We start from the raw sequence: 20,208 nt of genomic DNA, 5'->3' as shown, positions 1-20,208 counted from the left end.
GCCCTATTTTTCCCTCCCACCCCAACCATTTTCCTTTTCTTTTTTTACTTTTGTTTTTGTTTTTTGAGGGTTTTTTTTGGTTTTTTGGGGTTTTTTTGGTTGGTTTTTTTTTATTGTTTTATAACTGTAGTCAAAAATCAATAACATTTTAAACTCTGGTCAGATGAACTGCTTATAAAACAAGTATTTGAGGGAGATCTGAGTTTGGATGCTATATTTTTGAAATAGCAAAAAAGTAATAGTGGGTTATTATTGCCTTCCCCATTTTCTTTCATTTTTTACTTTGTTTTTCTTCCCTCCCTTCCCTCCTCTCCCTCCTTCACCCCCAATCCAGCCTATTATATAATCATGGTTATGTAAAAACTCTGGAGTGGGTAAGACATGTTACCTATCTTGATTTTTCTTCCTTCGTGAATCATTCCAGTGTAGTCTTCTCAAACTGTCCTTACATCCTTTTTTGCCTGTCCCTGGAGGTGGGCATGTTCTGCAATGGATTGTGCAGTTGTAGATGAAGAACTCAGAAAAGCACTTTGGGATCCTTCATGATGAAAGGCACAAGTAAACATGAAGTTTGCTAAAGCAGAGGCGTGCCTTTAGGAGTCTGTGTGGGGACAGCCTTTTGTAGCATGGCCCTTACCTGTCTGCCTGTCCAGCCAGAGGAAGTTTTCTGACCTTAGAGATATTAGTTATTTTGTTTGTTTTGTCTCTATGTCGATCAGACTGGAACAAAGACAAGCTTATTGCTTATAACCAGGGACATGTGCATAGTGATACTTTTACTCTGAATTAGAAACATGTTTTTGATGACCTTGTTAGAGAATAATTCAATTGGCTGACTAAAGTTTCTTCCAGTTTTGACATTCTTTGTGTTTCTGATGCTGAGTAATGAGATGTAAAGACTACCCTGCAGTAAAACTTGTTAAATATTATCTGCTTTTATTAGGCCGTGTGCCTAGGATTTTCAACTAATTCTACTAAAAATACCTCGCATATGTAAAAAGCTTTGGAGATTTTATGGCCTTGGTTTCCAGCTCCTGGCTCCTTGGCACTTAATTTCACATGTTCTCTTGTCAGAAATGACAGTAGACCTTGATAACTTTAATGGGGTGGGAGAGTATACAGATTTCTTGGAAATTGCTTTAAATCTTTGACTAGTACAGATTACCTGTAGACCATAAAGAATTTTTTGTTAAATGCAAGAGGTATATAGTTTGAATTGTGTATGTTACAGAGGATAGTTTACAGGTTGACGTAAGTATGTTCTTTGGGGAACATAGTCAGTAAAACTAAGAAATTATTTTACCAGCTCAGAATGTGGTAGGAGCTATCAGAACTTAGTGATCAAGTGAAGTTGTAGTTACTAATTTCTGATGCTCTTCCCCTGCAGAAGAGAGCTGTGGGAAGAGGACTCAGCCACAAGACATTTGGTCCTAGGTGTTGGTAATGCCACAATATAAGTGCTTCCTTTTCATTTTATTGTAGACCACATATTGATAACTAGAAGTTTTAAGTGTTACATGTATGTTTTCAGACTTGCAAGCAGCCTCCCTAAATAAAATTTGATATCAATAAGCTGTTCCAGAAAAGATTCAGATCACTAGCAATATATGTTTTATTATTTATAAGAGGGCAGACTCTGAAAAGATGGTGGGAGGTGGTCTTGTTTCAAATGTTTAAAAAATCACATGAAATGTTTTCAAAGATAGGAAGAAGTCTGTGCACTAAAAACTGAAAGGTCAATGAGGTACCTTTGGCTTAGGCCAAACCAACGAGGGGAAAACTGTTTTGTGATTGGTAAAAGTATTTGAACTGAGATTAATTTGACAGGCTTTGGTGATGCTGCAGCATTTTCAATTATTGTTTCTCACTTTTTAAGGCAAAGCAGAGAGCAGAGGTTCTTCAGTCCACGCAGCGGTTCTTCTCTGAACAGCAACAGAGCAAACAGATAGGAGGCAAAACCCAGAAAGTGGACAGTGATTCAAGTAAACCTCCTGAAACACTGACCGACCCTCCTGGTGTCTGTCAGGAAAAAGTAGAAGAAAAGCCACCCCCTGCACCCACCATAGCCACCAAACCTGTTAGAACTGGACCAATCAAACCTCAAGCAATCAAAACCGAAGAAACGAAATCTTAAAGGCTGTGGTTTATTGCAGGGTATTGAGGGGAGGGGGGAGGGGAAACAGAATGAAGTCAGATAATGCCAGTAGCCACCCGGTTAAAATGGTCTGTGACATTATTCTGTCTAGGGCTTGGAGATGCACAAGGACATAAGAGTGATTTGCTCTGACACCCAGCTGCTGTACCAGTTAAAACCAGGCTTTGGCAAGCTTGCACCTACTGTATAACATTTGCTCATTTGACGGCCGTGCATCTTCAGTCAGAATCTATATATGACTATGTGCACATATTCCTGAAGTGCATATAATTTAGACCTAAAAATCTTTATGGTTAGATGAAACACCAGAAATAGGAGGAAAATAACACCACAGAGGAATAGCTCAGCCTGAACAGTGTGGCGGACCCGGCCAGTAGATCACATGTGGTTTCTTTGCTCCCTTATGTTCGTTGGATATGGTTATGGTATTTGTAGGCTTGGAGGTGAAGAGCTGAAGATAACTGGTGCTGGAGAGAGGAGCCTTATTTTTTATTATGGCAGCTTGCTATTTTTGTAATATGATGATTGAGTTGAACACAATCAAAGTACAGTCGTAACTGATCTCCCCTTCTTCCCGAATGAGTGAGCAGATGGTTCAATATTGACATCAGCATCCTTGAGCATATCTGAATGAGCAGTGTTTGGCAACTGCCTCTGTTTGAAATGATGCTGTGTTTGGTTGTGGTCTGAAGCTTGGAGCGCTACTGGGTATCTCCTTTCTTCCATGGAGCGCTCACCATTCAAACATGACAGATTTGGTCAAGTGCTAGTTAGGTTGAGTCTTGCTTGCCTCCACTTGGTCACCTTTGTATGGATCCAATGGCTGTTTTGTTTTGCTTTTTGTTCCCCCTCCCCCTTAACGGTTTTTAGCTGACGTTCATGAAGAGAGTGAGTACTTGGAACTGTGCCGCCAATGAAAGGAAATCCTAAGGAAGTACATTTCTTTACAGAACTGTGTCACACCATCCTTTTGGCCCTCTGCTGGAAAAGTAGAATCAAGTCTCAAATAATTGCCTTTGTAATCGTACCCTCTAGTATTGTAGATGTAGGACAGTACTGTATCATACGCTGTGAATGTTAAACCTCTCGTACCTGCTTTATGATACGTGGTAGTGACCGTGCTTTATCAGAGCTGTTTTTAATGATGTTACTCTAGAATGTTTTCTTTTCAGATGATGATTGAGAAGCTAATAAAAAAAAATGGTGCCAGGTATCACAACAGTAACAGAACTTTGCTGTTTTCTCGGGTTTTGTTTTGTTTTTGTTTTTTTACTTTCCCCCCTTTTTTAAATGGAGTGTGCTGGGTGTGTCTATGATTCTGTTCATATGACTGCAGAACCTGGAAACGCTGTTGCTGCTGCTGATGCAGAACATACTGCTATTATTGGTCTTTTTATATAAATATAAATATATATATATATATATACATATATAGATAATTTGAATTTTTGGAAACTTTAGCTGTGCTGTCAACTTTGGAAAAGTATCCCAGTTTACCGTGTTGAGTTGGCATTGTACAGAAATTAACAGCCATATTGGTCTAGAAATGTTAAACTTAATTTTTTTCCATTTGTACAGGGGTAACGCACTGTATTAAATATGTAAGGTCTTATCTACGTGGGTTTGATTACAGAAACTAATAAAGTATTCTCTAAATAATGAATCTTGGGTCTTCTGTTCCATTCCTAAAATCCTAAGCAAGGCCTGTCATGTACCAAAATATCAAACACGAGAACATTATGCTCAAGGAAGATTGTCATCCAGAGACTTGACTTTACCATTCAAAGTAACTGTTGTGGAGGGGAGTAGTCTTGGCTCCTATTTTTGTAGTGTTTACACTTTGAATTGGAAACAAGTTAGTCTGTCAAGGAGGAACCTTTAATGATGCAAAATATTAAATATAGAACAGAGTCGCTGCAGAGTGTGGTAGTGCACACCTGTAAGCCCAGCATCTCGGGGACTAAGGCAGGAGGATCACAAGTTCAAAGCCAGCCTAAGCAACTCAGTAAGACCATGGATGTTGCTCAGCGGTTAAGGCCCCTGGCTTAATTCCCAGTACCCCATCCCCCACCAAAAAAAATTAACATTCTTGTGGATGGATGTTGAAAGACCAGAAGTAGATATGAGCATTTACATTTGTGATTTTCACATTTTTGTTAACACATTAGTAAACGTCATCTTCTGCTCAGAAGACTAGAACTTTCCTTTTCTCATTTATTCAGTGTGTAGATTACTGAGAGGTTGTTAATCACTTATCCTAAAATTCTGTGTCCAGAGCACGTAGCTTCCAGACCCAGCTTCAGCATCATGAGTTGTTTGTTCCCTAATGCCATGCGTGCCCTCTTCTTGTGGAGTCCTTAAAATACTCAAGGGCCTTCACATAAGCCTCTTGGTCTCAGGTTTCTCTCAAAATATGCTCTAAATTAAAAGCTCTGGCTTATTGTATTTGACTGGGTGAAAATAGTATAGTGAATAAGGTTGGAAATACAAACTATCAAAGAGCTGTAGCCACCACTTGATGTTTGCCTCCGTAGTCCTAAACTTCAGGAACTAAAGGGTAACAAACTGTTTATCTTTGTTTACAGGCCACGAGGCATGTGCTTCTCGGATGTTGCTAGGGGGTTACTTGTTTCAGTACTAGGGATTAAACCAAGGGTACTTGACCACTGAGCCACATCCTCAGCCTTTTTTTTTTTTTTTTTTTTGAGTCCATCTCACTAAGTTTCTGAGGCTGGCCTCACCTCAAATTTGTGATCCTCTTGCCTTGGCCTCCCAAGTTTCTGAGATTACAGGCGTTTGCTACCACACCCTGCTCATGAGTAATGTTTTCATGCTGCTGTGGCATGATTTTGCATTCCCTTGCAATCTTTTTTCTGTCCTGTGAATAAATATAAAGCATTCTTAATGTGTTTTAGATGAGCTCTAAGAAATACCTTTAGATGCCTAAGAGATTTCAACTGTAAAATGTCTATTTGAAATGAAATAGAAAAGAACAAGACAGTAATAATGTTACACTGGCCCACCTTAACCATTTACATTTTGCTTTTTTTTTTTTAATTCTAATTAGGTGTATATGACAGCAGAATGCATTTTGATTCACTGACTACAATTGCTGCACAACTTTTCATGTCTCTGGTTGTACATGATGTAGCGTCACACCATATGTGCAGTCATACATGTACCTAGAGTAATGATGTCCATCTCATTCCACAATCTTTCCTGCCCCATGCCTCCTCCCTTCCCCAACTCCTCTTTGCCCAATCAAAGTTCCTCCATGCACCCACTCCACCCCATTATGGGTCAGCATCCACTTATGAGAACATTTGCCCTTTGGTTTTGGGGGATTGGCTTACTTCACTTAGCATGATAGTCTCCAACTCCATCCATACCTGCAAATGCCATAATTTTATAAATTTATTCTAACAGCAGAATGCAATTTAATTCATACTACAAAAATAGATCACAATTTTTCATGTCTCTGGTTGTACACAAAGTAGAGTCACCATTCGTGTCTCCATACATGTACCTAGGGTAATGATATCCATCTTACCCCCCTGTCCCCTCCCTCCACTTTGTCCTATCTAAAGTTCTTCCATTCATCCCATGCTCCCTCTGCCATCCCCATTATGAATCAACATCCTTATATCAGAGAAAACATTCAGCATTTGGTTTTTCAGGATTGGCTTACACAGTTTCTTTGTCCATTCATCTATTCATCTAGGTTGGTTTCACAGTTTAGCCATTGTGAATTGGACTGCTGTAAACATCGATTTACTGTAGTATGCCGATTTTAAGTCCTTTGAGTATAGACTAAGTGGGATAGCTGGGTCAAATGGTGGTTCCATTTCAAGTTTTCTAAGGTATCTCCACACTGCTTTCCAGATTGGTTACATCAATTTGTAGTCCCACCAGCAATGTTTATCTTTTTCCCCACATCCTTACCAACACTATTGGTGACTGGGACTGACCTGTGTCACTTGGATTCAAAAGTTGAAGCCCTCCGATGTTTCTGGACTGGTGGCTACTCAATCAAAGTAGGAAATTGAAAAGTGTAGATACCCTAGTTGTTTGATTTTGGTGTACACTTATTTTCTTTTTTTTTTTTAAATATTTATTTTTTAATTTTCGGCGCACACAACATCTTTGTTTGTATGTGGTGCTGAGGATCGAACCCGGGCTGCACGCATGCCAGGCGAGCGCACTACCCCTTGAGCCACATCCCCAGCCCAGTTTTCTAATCTAATCATGTGGGGCTGTGCCATTCCTTAGACTTCTGCTAATTGGAGTCTTCTACATACACATTTATGGTTGTAAATTTTGTCTGTAAAATGGCATGATTGATGAGAGCCATCTGAATAGAGAATACTCATGAGTTTTTATACCTTCCTTTGGTTTTCCAAGTTCTCCCTTACCTAATTTGACAGTGTCTCAAGAGTGTAAAGTATAGAAACCACATAATCATAGACTTAACTGCCTAGTAGCCATGGGCATCAGTCAATATGTGTTAGCTAACAGTAGTTAAAACTTGGCTAAGAACCATTAATTTCCATATTCAAATGTAATTTGTTTTGTTTTGTTTTTTTTATTTCCCTTGACAGAAATAATATGCAATGGGAGAAGGAAGACAGCTTGAGCTAAGCTAAGCCCTCCCACCCCATTTATATTAATACTGCCTAACTTTTTTTTAATATATTTTTTTTTAGTTGTAATTAGACGCAGTACCTTTATTTCACTTATTTTTATGTGGTGCTGAGGATCGAACCTAGGGTCTCGCATGTGCGAGGCGAGCGCTCTACCGCTGAGCCACAGCCCAGCCCACTTAACTTTTAAAATACGATCTGAATCTTCCAGAGGTCTCCAGGCAGTCCTGATTAAGCCCCATGTATCACCAGTTTTTGTTGTTGTTGTTGTTGTTTTAATAAAAAGAGTCCCACAGCATTTATTTTCATCTGGTAATAACATAGGTCATCAAAACAATGTGAACTAATGCTTTAGAACTATATTCCAGGCAAAGACAGCTAAATTTAAAAAAAAATTATTGCTTTCTCTAATTTCTCACTTCATTGATCATTTCTAGTTGGAGACACTTTGTAGCAGAGTAATATTATCTCCTTTTAGCATGATCCGACCCAGCTGTTTTCTTGACTTTGTTTTAGAATGACTCTCTTCTGCATCATCTAATACAAGGTCCATGTATTCATTGAAACCAATAATGCAGCTCTCTATCAGCATATTCACTTGCTCATAGAGCCACACCTGAATCCGGGATCTATTTTGCAAGTATCTGAAGATGAGATTCTGTGCCACAGCAGTTAAGGACGAAATCCATCAACAGCACAGGCTCTGCTCCCTGAAACTGAGGATCAACCCAACCCTCATCCCAACTTTGGTTTCTGAAGGCGAGCTCTGGTGCCTACTGCAAGAAGGGCCAAACTGGGCCTTCCCGGGGGGCGGGGGGGTCCACTTTTTTATATATATATAATTTTTAGACATTGATGAACCTTTATTTTATTCACTTATTTCACACATGCCAGGCAAGAGCTCTACAACTGAGCCACAACCTCAGCCCTCCAGTTTTTGATACTAGCTAATAAGTCCAGGAATTATACACAAATTGGGGTCTTAACCGGTTTTATGAGCCCAGTAGTTCCTCATCTGAACTGAAAAGAGTCCAAAATGCATTACCCTTTTTTTTTTTTTTTTGGTATGGGGGATTGAACTCAGGGGCATTCAACCACTGAGCCATACCCCGAGCCCTATTTTGTATTTTACTCAGAGGCAGTATCTCACTTTTGCTGAGGGTAGCTTTGAACCCTCAATCCTCTCTCAACCTCCAGAGCTGCTGGGGTTACAGGCATGTGCCACTGCACCCATCCCAAAATGCATCACTCTTTAGTGAAGAATACAGTGAGGGAATTTCATTAAATAGAGCCTGTGGGCCCTGAGGGTAGTGTCAGTTCCAAGGACAGAACAAGAGGTACTCCAGCTCTCTGGAGTTAGATTTTCCAAGAAGCAAAATGTTCAGTTGTTCATTTCAGACACTTCTGTGTAGAATGGTATCTGGCTTGCTTTAGTCACTAGTTTTCAAATTGGAGATACACTATTCCATTTCACTTTAAAATTTTTGCTTGACTAAAGAATTCAGTGGCTTTAGAACAAATTGCTAATGTGAATAAAGCTAGTGGTTTTAGGGAGGCAGCCCTATTAGGGCCTTCGCTGAGCAAATGGGAAGAATGCTGCTGCCCCCAAAGTGTAGGTGCCCCGCTCGGATCCGGATCTGCTGGTGATGCCTGCCAAAGGGCTTGCGCAAGCCTTGGATTTCTATAACCTGGGAATATAACTGGGTGTTGGGAAGTTTCCTGTGGCTCAGTTGCCACAGTGGAAAGCTTCAGGGCAAGACAGAATTACTACTGAACTGTCACTCACCCCCATCTCTACCCCCAGCATCAGGCACTGGGAGTGTTTGCCTTCTTTACAAATGTACATTGTAATGTAATTAGGAGGGCTGGAGCACGTGGCCGGTGTGGGGCACCTTCCTGGCACGTTCTAAGCGTTTCCAAGCCTTGGGTTCGACCCTAAGCGCTGAAGGGGGTGGAATCTGACAGCAGTCAGGAAGTACCAGATGGCTTCTGAGAACGCCTCCCACAGGAGGTGGTCACATTTTTATCTAGGGGACAAAGCAGGTATTTTTGCTGGGTCCTAAATATTCAAAGCCAAAACCATGATCCACCCTTCTAGGAGCTCATGGTTGAATTAAAGAGACAGAAGAGCAAAGTGATAAGACAATAGCATCACCTTTTGTGGTCAGTCTTGGTAGTTTGGGTTCCTAAAGGGAACAGGGCCTGGCCACTAATGCCTGACGACTGAGCCTGTTCTCCCTAAGTTCACACCCCTCGCTACAAAGGCTTTCTCCCAAGTTCGTGTCAGCCAGAGGTCTCAGGAAACTGGAGCCCGTGGAGATGCTGCAGTCACCGTGTGCTTCCCCAGCTGCTCCTGCATTAAAGGAGCAAACACCTGGAAACCACGGAGCAAGCGCTGCCCTGGTGGACACATGGCAGCTGCCCTCACCTTCCCACGCCCAGCAGCGCACAGAGGGCAAGAGGAAGCGCTGGTCCGGGCAGTCTGAGTCGCCATCACAAGCGCTTCCGACTGAATAAACCGCGGTGAGAGTGCTGGGCTTGCAGGTGCCTGGTGAACGACTAAGGAGAAATCACTCAGCCCCTAGAAGGATGTTTCTGTCTCAGGAGGTTTAAAAACATACATGGGCTGGGGCTGGGGCTCAAGGGTAGAGCTCTCCTAGCACACGTGAGGGCTTGATCCTCAGCACCACATAAAAATAAATAAATAAAGGTATTGTGTCAAACTACAACTAAAAAATATTAAAAAAAAAAAAAAACATGAACCATGCCTGGGCCACAGAGTGGTACAATGGGAAAGCACCTGCCTGGCATGCAGGAGGCTGAGGTGGGTCTGCAGCACTGCCCCACAAAAGCCTGCCATGCCTGGTGTCTGGAAATGTGATGAACTTAACTGCCTGGCTAACTACAGAGCTCTTCAGGGCCCTGGATTCCCTGGAGTTGAATAGCTGCTGTAAGTATGAGATTTACATTACCGCTTCTCTTTCCCACTTCAAATTATACTGAGGGATATAATTTGAAATTATATAATTTGATATAATTTGATTTCACAGTAAAATAAAATCCATCTCTGTGTTGAGGGACCACATAAGACTTAACTTCAGAAGTGATTCTTAAAAAAAAAAAAAATTGAGACCATTAACACCCTTTTCTGTTTTTAATTCTTTTCTAAATGCTGGCTTATACCCAAATTTAACTCTGGGTTGTCCCTGACCTTTTTTTTTTTTCTTTAAACACCTACACAACTCTGGTATTTCCTGAACCTCCCTCCATGTGAGTTAAAGATAGGATGGCATTCCTTGACCACAGATAGTGGTCTATGCGTTGTTTGTCTTAGGTTCCACAAGATTCTGCAGAAGAGATGTGACCTGCCCTTGGGATCCACACTTGTGGAGGAGTAAAAGGAATGGGCAGAGGGAGCAGTTATATTGAGATGCCCAAGCAGCAGAGGCCCCTGTCTCAAAGAGAATTTCTAGAGAAATGATGGCCCTCCGAATCATCAGGCCTTGAAAAAGGGACTTAGGCTCTCACCTCCAGTTATTGCCCTGGGGTGGGAGAGGAGGAAATTGCCAGAGGCAATCTGAGCTAATACTCCCAGCAGTTGGAAAAAGCAAGTTCTTGGTTCAAAATGAGTCCCCACTCTCCACTGTGCTCCTCCCTTGACTGCTCAGACATGCTGGCTTCCTGGGATAAGGTTTGGCAGTAGCTGCTCCATTGGTTGCTCTCTACCTGATAAAGTAGGTAAAGGTAAACCTGCCATTGCAACTGTCACTAGGCCACACAGCCGATACTCTCTCCTGCTCCTTCTAGATGTCCCTCGCCCTCAGCCAGCACCTCTGGACTAGCAGGCTGACCCAGGTTCTGCCCTTGCTCCAAGTAAGGCCTGAGGCCCTGAGGTCAATGCGCTCTCTAGATCCTCTGTATAAAAGCTATCTCCCAACTCCTGGAGCCAGCTCCTTCTGCTTTATAACTTCTTTCCTTTCCTGTTGGTCTCTTGGCAAGATAAGGCCGAGGTGACCAGGAAGAAGCAATAGCTCCTTCCTCCTTTGTCTCTGATGGTTGTCTTTCCTCTGTGAACAAGAGCCCCAACCCAATGCCCAGAGTTGGCAGGGATGAAAGACGTTTCCTGAGTGAGTAAGATGCTTAATTCCACCCTTGGTTCTTGGAAGGGCAATCGGTTATTAATTATCTGTTGCTGTGTAACAAATAACCCCAAAACAATAGTTCCTGCAAGCATCTCAGTGTCTGTGGGCCAAGCCAAGAGTATATGCAGCTCAGCTGGTGCCTAGGGCTCAAGGCCCTCCAGACGGATTTCATTGTCCAGCAGTTGACCAAGTCTGCGGTCTCATTGTAAGGCTCAAATGGGGGAAATTGTCCTCCAATGTCACCATATGCTTGTGGCCCAGTAGTGTTAGGTCGGCTTGAGGTGGCTAAGGGAACAAAGCACCAAGCTACCTGCGCCCGAAAAAACAACCAATCAGGCTCTGGCAGACAAGCAGTGATGGTGCCTGTCAATCAGTGAGGTCTCCTAACCAATCCTGGAAGGAATCAGATCTCAGCAAGTTCCCCCCAACCAACCCCAGGAGGACAAGGGACTCTAAAAACCTCCCTTTCCTGTCCCAAGCCCTCCCTGCCCTAAACCCAATAAAATTCCCATCCGGCCAAGCCTAGGTGCGATTCCCCCTGAGCTCCTCTGGGAGCGAATCTCAGTAAAGCCTCGTTCAGCGGCTTCCATCTGCCTCCTTTGGATCACCGGTGCCTGACCTTACAACTAGCTCTCCACACGTGACTCCATGGGGCTGCCTGGCATTCTAGCAGCTGGTTTCCAATCTAGACATGCGAGACAGAAGTCACAGTGATTACTAACTTAGTGTCAGAAGTGACATCCTATCACTTCTGCCTTATTCAGTTCCTTAGTTGGCAGTCAGTGACTCCCCACTCGAGGAGATTATGCAGATATGAATGACAGGAGGCCAGAGACTTAGAGACTGCCTCCACACCATCTTTACAGGGTATAATTCCAAGTTGGCGTCTCAATTTTATCTTCAAAGGCCATATCAATATGCCATCAGGTTGGCAGCTAGATAGTACAGAATGTGATAGGCCCACTGGGTCCCTTGGTAATGTATAACTACCACATCTTTTTTGATGTGATATATGCTCCGTGGTCCAGTGAGATATTATTCAGGATCCCATGAGGACAGGACACTGTGAGCCTTTTTCTAGTGCTGCAGGCTGAGGTAGGTCCTGCCCTATTACGTAGGGCTACTGTATGTAACCCATGTGTCAGATACATGTCAAGTCTAATCATCAAGCAATTGGGTGGTCTTCCAGTCTTCCCTCTAAGGCCCTGTTACTGCTCATGAGTTTGCATATGTTCTTACCTTGGGCTACTTCTCTTTCCACATGAAGCAGATGACCAAATGTGTAACCTGAAACTGACTTAGGAGCTTGACCTTGTGGCTCTCATTCAAGGCCAACCTGAGAATTGGAGAAGCTGTCCAATTCTGGCTTGCACCCACACACTGAGTTTTTTCCCTTCTCTTTAAGCTGACTCTAAGAGACCCCGATGAGCTGGGGGACAGATGCTTGTTCAAGAGTAGTAGTGACATGGGAGTCTCCAGCCCTCCTTATGCACAGTCTTGTGAATCTAACAGAATCATGCAAAATGGGTTGTGCTGGCGGCTCTGTCACTGCCCACCCCAGGTTCAGATGACCTGTTCAGGAACCCTGTCTAAAGCTCCATCATCAGATGGACTTGCACATAGTCTCCCTGTTGGCACTTTTCACAACACACCTTTTCCATCATCAAAACCTCCGACAGCATGTCCTCTAGTTAACCTCCAGCAAGTGGACAAGCGGCCCCACAGTCTGGACCTGTGTGGTCATTTCCTGCTCTAGAACCTGCTCCAGGTTAGCATACTTTTGTGTCACTCACTCAGTATATGGGTTGGCGCATTATTCCCAAGCAGGAAAATGCTACCTCCAAATCCAAAGAGGCCCACCAGGAATTGTGCTTCCTTCTTACAGGTGAAGGTACAAGGGACAGTCTGTTGAGATGGAGCATCATGCCCCAACTATTGGATCCCTAAAAGGTCACTTGGGGATACCCCCACACTAATTTGCTCTAACAGATATATCACTCCTGGCTCAGCACCTACAACTGAGGCTTCACTTTGGTTGCATTTGCAACAGACTTCACTCTGGTTCTTCTAGGGGCCAGAAAAGCCAATTAAATAGGGATATTATAGGAACTGCTGTCCATACATCCTTTACTTTTCTAAGGTGGGCACTAATGGAGGCCTGTCTCACCCACCACATAATATTTTATTTACTACCTTGACTGGGCGGGCGATTTCAAGGACTTTTACTTAGCAACTTAGCTTCCTTGCTAAAAATAGCTCCTACTGGCCAATGATCTGTGTGGAATACTGTTGACTTCCAAGTATGTTCATTCCCATTATACATCCAAAGAGAAGGGAAATGACCACTGACTGGGTGCATCACAGGCCAGGTGGACCCCTGTGAGGCAGAGCTGGGTGTCCTGGCCTCCCTGTGCTTTCAGCTCTGAGCCCCACAGTGTTGGGTTGGGTTTGGGGTCTTGTTTTTCTGCAGTGCTGGGGATTGATCTGAGAGCCTTGCGAGGCAAGTGCTCAACTACTGAGCTACACCCACAGCCATGTTGATATCGTCTTGAATCCTCTGTCCAACACTCTCCAAAATGCATGGATCTCCCTGTGTCCAGCACATGGTGACTGGAGCAGATGGCCTAAGGTCCCCATGGAGAATCCTGACTGTACATCTGCCATGATGTTATATGATCCATCCTCCTGGGGACCCGGTTGCTTTTAGTCAGAAACTGAGGCTAGAGATCATGGCTTCTGGTGGAGGTGTGTGCCCTGGACCTCTTCATCCGTCACTGACACGGAGGCCAGACTCTGCTTGTTGCCTGCTCATGGCTCCTGGGAGCCACGCCAGCCCCCGCCCTCACCACTCTGGCCCTCTGCTGGCCGGTAGTCCTGCTCACCGTGTGTCCCTGGTCACCGAGCTCCTTCTCGTCCCTTGCTGCACTCGCTCACAGTGCTGCTGCCGTGTGTGGGGCCAGTTCCCATCAGAGCACCTCCCACGAGCAGCCCCTGCCACTGAGGACAGCTACCCAAGCCCCCCAGGGACACCAGGGCCCCTTGTAGCAGTGTATTCCTTGTCCCCTGGGTGAAGGGAGCGTCCCCCTCGGGCTCGCCCTCAGAACACACAGTCGGTGACCTTCGCCCTCGCGCAGCACGTCCAGTCCGGACGCCCATTTCCGAGCCTCGGGTCTCCCTGTCCACCATCGGCGGTGGAATCCTACTTCACTTACCCCATGCTTCCAAGGACCATGGGAGCGCACGGGAGCACTGTCTTTCAGGTCCTTGCTGGGCCGTGTCAGAGGAGAGCGTTCCTGTAGCCACCCCAGGTGGACTGTGCCCGGGGTCCAGTCCGTCCACACAGATGGGCATACCTACCCCAGCGGGCACTGGCAGCCCCTTCTCCAGCAGTCCTTCGCCTGCCTCAGCTGACCCAGCTGGGGATGTGGCCCTTGGGTTCGATCTCCAGTTCAAAACAGCAGGAGAGGAGGTCAAGGAGGGTTTGGGGTGGGAAAACCAACCTGTGGTACACTGATGAGAAAGACCCAATTTGGTAGTGGAGAGAGAGCTGCAGGAATGAAGGCTGATGAGAGGGAATGGGGTTCAGAGCCCCAGGGCCAGCTCAGCAACGGGAGGCAATGGGGACTCGCAAGCTGGGAGGATGTGCGGGATGTGGACGCTCCCTGTGCTGGATTCAGGGTCCTCAGCTAGGAATGAGAGCCAGCAGGTGTCGGGGGGCCGAGGAATGCGGAGACGCCGTCCAGGCCTAGGGCCAGCTCCCACCCAGAGTGCAGCCGTGAATTGAAAGGGAAACTAGTCCTCCAGGTGCATGTTCCTCTCCAGCCACACACAGCTGCACAGGTACCAGCCCTGAGCAGGAGGACAGGAAACCGAACTGAGGCCGGCATTTGGCCAAGCACGTTCAGCTGCTCACCAGTGGGTCCCGTTGCTGAGGGGACACTTGAGGTCCTGAAGGCCTGTGTTGGTGGTGCTGATTGCCCTGCTAGCCATTATGCATATGTGTCTAAAAAGAACTCTCTCGGCCTTACGGGCCTCTCAGAGACTGGGGATGACTGAATAATGGGAGTTCACAGTCGAGCGCTAGAGCCGCGAAGTTTTACTGGGTGACAAGACTGCAGTCCCTAGGGGCACCTCTGGCCCATAGGGACACCCCCTCTTCTCTCTGGAAGAACCCTGTCTCCTCTTTTGCCAGGAGTACACTCAACAGCAAGCCGCTGTCTCCCGAGGTCTGCGTGTATTTTCCAAGCAACTTGAGAGAATGGAAGAGAGAAGTTTCCGTGCCCCTGTTTGAGTGTTGGCCGCAGCCTCTTGAGGTTGACTGTTTTCTGTTGTGGGTGCAGCAGACGGTTCTGGTTTTGTTTTACCCACGTGTGTTGTGAGAAGAGCACGGTTATTAAACTGCTGGACGATGGTGTCCAGCGAGCCTTGTTTTGAAGGCCAGCGTGCTGTCCCCAGCAGCAAGGCCCTCTGACTGGTTTCTTTATGTCAGTGGGAAAAGCAGATGCTCTGCTTTGTGGCCAGAGCCTCGCCTTCATGAAATGTGAACGCCACGTTTGCAGGTCAGCATCAGGAACGTGCTTCTGAGGAGTAGCACACGTCCTAGAGGATGGATGGTGTGGAGGAAGTGCACTTCCCTGGCTTGGGTTGCCGCTGATCCCTTGAGGTGGAGTAGAGCTGAACTACCAACCTGAAGCCAACCTGAGGCTTCCTTCTCCAAAGCCCTGAGCAGTAACAGCAACACACACTCACACGCACACACTCGCATGCACACACACACTCGCAGGCACACACACACACAACTTGAAGAAATCAGCAGTCTGGAAATATGCAAATCATAATTGCTTCTCACATCTGCAAAAATTTGTCTATGCTTTGAAAACTCCTCACAACTTAGAGACTTTGGGAATCCTGTGGCTGAAGGAAACAGGTGGGAGGACAGAGCTGCCGGGGGTGGTAGGGGAGGAGTAAGTGGGCTCCTGCTTTCAAAATGTATAAAACTGGGCTTGGGAGGACCAGGCCCACTCCTGGCTGTAGAGGAGGGGGAAAACCTGTACTTGTACCTATATATTTATAGTCATTCCTGAGCTAAATGCATATATTCAAACTCGCTTTTGAATAAGCACAAATGGAAAAGAGACACAATTAGGAATTTCTGCAAATATCTTCTCAATTTTTACAATTACCCTAGAAGAAAGATTCTCTTACAGATAAGAAAATCACCTCACCGACGTTCAATTTGCTTGCCCAGGATGATTTAACTCAAAAGCAGGAGCTACGCGATCCACTCCTTTGATTCCAAAGCCCAAACAGCTGCCCTCTAAGCAGCTCTGCAGCGTCTTCAGGACAGGGGGACATGGGTGAGCACGATGGCTCTGGGAGAGGGGCAATCAGCAGACACAGGTCCAGACGTCATGTCCACTAGAGTCTAAGCAGCGCTGTCCCTTGCCCAAGTGACAGAGTGCTTCCTTCTCTTGCTCACACTGGAGACCCAACTTCTGTGGCTCTGTGGGGATTTCCCAAGGCCACAGTTGGCAGGATGATTCCTATCAGCTGCTGCCTTCTGAAGGCGCAGATCAATCCCATTAACGCCAGTTCCTGGGAGAGGCTGACTCTAGCAGGATAAAAGAGAGGAAGAGGTGTTGGAGGTTGCCTTGTCTTTCTCTCTGGGGAGTGGAGGAGCTCCACCTTCTGTGTGGTTCAGAGTGTACTGAGGGTGTTTCTTGGCCAAACCAGGAGCTGAAGGGTGAAAGAGGCTGTACCCTAAGCTGACCTGGGATCGAAAGGTAAGTCCCTGGGGCGTCCTGATGAGAAAGAATTTTCCAGTCAGAAGATTCAGCTGGTGCACTCAGACCACTGTAGTTCATGCTCCAACAGGGACAGTGTGACCCAGTGAGCAGGCACGGGGACGCATCCCCATTTCTTTGGAGAAGGCTTGGTCCTGAGGTAGCACTTGAGGGTTGCTTGGCTCTGCTGTGGAGAGAGCAAAGTCCTTGAAGCAGAGAGACCCGGGATCAGATTCCGGCTCTGTGCCTTCTGCGGGAGCTGCCTGATTTCTCTGCTGCTTAGTTCCCCATTGGTCTCACGGGAGTCCTGATACAAGGAGAGATGTCCCATGGCGGCACTTACGGGCGACGGCCTTTTCTTCTTAAATGGAGCCACACGTGCCTGTTTGGGTAAGGGGACTGGCCCCCATCCCCTGCTGTCCCAGTTCCTCTCCTGTCCTGTGGAAGCTCAGGGCTCTGAGAAGAAAGCTCTGCAGGTACCAAGAGCCCTGAGCGGGGAGGGCCCAGCTGCAGTGGCACCATCAGAGGGAGGCAGCAGACCGGCCTGCTGTGCAGTCTGGGGAGAGTCAGGTAGTCTCTGGGCCTCCTGACCAGGTGGGGAGAGGGAAGACTCCCGAGAATGTGACAGTCCTCTGCAAGCCATGCTGGATGGAACTGGAGCATTCCCCTGACACCTGAATCCTATTTCTGATGCTTGGGGTTCAGCTACACAGGTGCGGGCATCTGACTCCTCCAGTGCTCCGAGGGCACACCATGGCTCAGAAGAGCCCTGTGGACCCCAGCATTGAACTTCCCTACAGAGACCTGGCCTCCGAGGTGACCAGGCGCAGAGTCACCATGGACAGGAGGTACCTGAGGCTCTCCTCTGGCTTGCTGTGGGGTGGGGGTGGGGAATAGTGGGAGAGCCCCGCTGGGGAGGCGACCCCAGGGGTGGGGAGCCTGGATCCCAGCTCCACTGGTTCTGTCGGACCAAGGGAGACGGTTGAGCTCACTGTGAGAAGAGCTGACTCAGAATTAAATAGAGTGCGTCTTGTTTTTGCAAGAGGATGGTGACAGAGGAGTGGGAGAAAGTCCCCTAAAATGTTACCTGGTCCTCTTCAGGTACCGACATCTGGGTGTGTAATTCTCTCTTTTTTTTCATCCTATCTGTATTTGAAAATCTTCCTCTTTTGGGTACTGGGGATTGAACCCAGGGGTGCTCTACCACTGAGCTTCATCCCCAGCCTTTTTTATATTTTAGGTTGAGACGGGGTCTCTAAATTGCTCAGGGTCTTTCCAAGTTGCCCAGGCTGGCCTTGAACTTGAACTAGCCTCTCATCTGGCTATTTGATGTGTCTTTCCTTCTAGAGAAGACGTGGTTACCAAGAAAGGCTATGAAGCTGGGGAGTCGCTCTCCCATGTGGGCACAGAACAAACGCCTCCTCCCAGAAAGACCTACCTCACAGTACCCCCTGCCCCGCCTCCTTCTCCAGCCGAGGATCCCATCTCCCAACCAAGTACGACTTAAGTTATTTTGTGGTAGATTCTTACATAAAACCCCAGCAAACAGTGTCAGTGGCGTTCCTGAGTTTGTCCTTGACAGCTGTCTTAGAATCTTCTTTCCTCTTTTTCTTTCCCCAGAACCTCTGTTGAGCTCTGCTTTCCACAGCTAATGGTGAGAGGGATTTCGTTTCAAGCTGAGTCTCTGACATCACATGTGCAGATCTGGGGTTCAATTTTTGCTGTGTTGACTCTAAAGGTCCAGAGAACCCGGGGGTGTTTGGGTTTTCAGAACTCAGGCCGGACACCACCGCTGTGTGGCCCTTCCATGCTAGAGGAACTAAGGGTGTAGGGTGGTTGACTTTGAAAAATAGCAGTTTCAAAGTTTACTTCTAGGAGGTTAAAAGACTCTGTACCAGAAGCCCACTCTGCCAAGCGGCCAAGTGTGGATGATTTAGTGGGTCCCCTGCTCAAGTCTCTTGGCAGACCCCAGGGCACCCTGAAGGATTTCTAGGGCACTCTGAATGGTTGGAAGGCCTGGGAAGGGGGATAATTCAGATGCACATAGGAAAAATCCTTCCGTGCCATCCTTTACTTTATCCACATCCTCCTGGAGTCCTTGTGGGTGTGCTCTGCAGACCTGGCCTTACCCAGGTGCCCTGGTCCTCCAACCACATGGTCAGCAGGCCTCTGCGGACATCGGCAACAGAGCAGGTGTGCACCGACCCCTGTCATCACCAGGCAGGTACTCATGCTATGGCCTCAGTCAGACGAGGAAGCTGACCGGCACTGTCCACAGGATGGCAGCTAGCCATGAATGGCTGCTTCGATTTAAGTTCATTAAAATTAAATAAGATTTAAAAAACCTCAGGCTGGTGGGTACAGTGGCAGGGAACTCGCCTAAAATGCCCGAGGCCCTGGGTTTATCCAGCACGTGCCAAAGCAGCGGCAAACAACAATTCAGTCCCTCGGCCGCACAGTTCACTTCACAAGTCCTCAGTAGCTACAGAGCTGGTGGCCACCCTGCTGGATGTCAGATGTAGAATGTGACAGTCTAGGACAGAGGTCAAGCCCTGCAAGGCCACAGCCAGTGAAGAATAGAATCAAGGGAAGAAGCTCTTGTGCTGGTTTTATTCCTCGTTCTATTTCTAAGCAAGCTCCAGGATGTTCTTTCTGTTCATCTGTCTAACAAGCATTGTTGAGGACCCACCATAGGAGTCGTATGCACTAGGGATATTTTGTTGTACAGAATGATCAATCCCCGCCTCAGGGGAATAGTCTTCCAGTGGAGGAAGACTAGCAAAAAATGTGCTGGGCACGGTGGCGCATGCCTGTAATCCCAGTGACTTGGGAGGCTGACGCAGGAGGATCTCAAGTTTGAGGTCAGCCTCAGCAGCTTAGGCCCTAAGCAATTGGTGACCCCCTGTCTCATATTGTAGCTCAGTGGCAAAGCATCCCTGTGTTCAATCCCCAGTACCACCCCCCACCAAAATACACACATATACACACAACCTAAAAACATGAACTATACCATACTTGAGGAAGTGATGAGTGAGTATAATGGAAAATAAATTTTAAAATAATAAAACGGGGTAGGAGGAATTAGAAGTACCCAGGAAACAATAGGTTGCCTACAATTTTAAACAGGGTCTGGGTGACCCTGTCTAGGAAGGTGGCATCTGAGCAAAGACTTGCAGCCAGTGATGGAGTCAGCTGTGTGGACGTCTGGGGAGAGGGAGGATCTGGAGCCACAGTTTGGAGGACACAGTGTGCCGGGTGCATTTGAGGGAGAGCCAGGAGGCCACTGGGCTTGGCTGGAGTAGAGTGACGGGACGTGGGCAGAAGATGCGGTCACCCTGTGGGAAAGGTGGTGGTGCTGTGGCTTGGTAAGGGCTCTGTCTTTGCCTGGGAGACGGGAAGCCGCGAGGGTTTCCAGGGAACAGAGGGCACGGCTGGCTTGCTTCCTAATGGAGTTTTCTGGCCGCAGTCGGGGTAAGAGGTGGTGCTGG

The 20,208-nt window shown here is 46.6% G+C and overlaps 3 protein-coding genes across 13 annotated transcripts in view; 2 read left to right on the top strand and 1 right to left on the bottom strand.

Annotated features, from left to right (window-relative positions):
• Positions 1 to 3,374, top strand: part of Prrc2c (proline rich coiled-coil 2C) — a 78,773-nt gene extending 75,399 nt beyond the window's left edge. For 9 of the 11 annotated variants that reach the window (XM_058574463.1, XM_058574464.1, XM_046429955.2 and 6 more), the window contains one exon: positions 1,877 to 3,374. In XM_058574463.1, the coding sequence (XP_058430446.1) occupies positions 1,877 to 2,134 (258 nt within the window). In that variant the 3' untranslated portion in view covers positions 2,135 to 3,374. Of the gene's footprint in view, positions 1 to 1,387; positions 1,441 to 1,876 lie in introns of all 11 variants that reach the window. The other 2 variants (XM_058574467.1, XM_058574469.1) reach the window with 1 other exon arrangement.
• A 3,831-nt stretch (positions 3,375 to 7,205) lies between these two features.
• Positions 7,206 to 7,480, bottom strand: LOC124083377 (small nuclear ribonucleoprotein E-like; the record flags this gene model as incomplete). The annotated part of the gene is made up of 1 exon (XM_046429968.2): positions 7,206 to 7,480. A coding segment is annotated over one exon (252 nt), but the record flags the coding sequence as incomplete, so codon positions are not given.
• Positions 7,481 to 17,473: 9,993 nt separating this feature from the next.
• Positions 17,474 to 18,372, top strand: Myocos (myocilin opposite strand). The gene is made up of 3 exons (XM_046429967.1): positions 17,474 to 17,568; positions 18,068 to 18,216; positions 18,341 to 18,372. Exons 1-3 carry the CDS (start codon positions 17,474 to 17,476, stop codon positions 18,370 to 18,372), a joined length of 276 nt encoding a protein of 91 aa, XP_046285923.1.
• Positions 18,373 to 20,208: the final 1,836 nt, after the last annotated feature.

Source organism: Marmota monax, unplaced genomic scaffold (genome assembly GCF_021218885.2).
Source record: "Marmota monax isolate L192 unplaced genomic scaffold, Marmota_monax_Labrador192_F-V1.1 WCK01_AAM20220418_F8-fsc00055, whole genome shotgun sequence".
In the NCBI taxonomy this organism is placed as follows: domain Eukaryota; kingdom Metazoa; phylum Chordata; class Mammalia; order Rodentia; family Sciuridae; genus Marmota; species Marmota monax.
The sequence above is the reverse complement of the archived record's forward strand: the minus strand, read 5'-3'. Positions and strand labels throughout refer to the sequence as shown.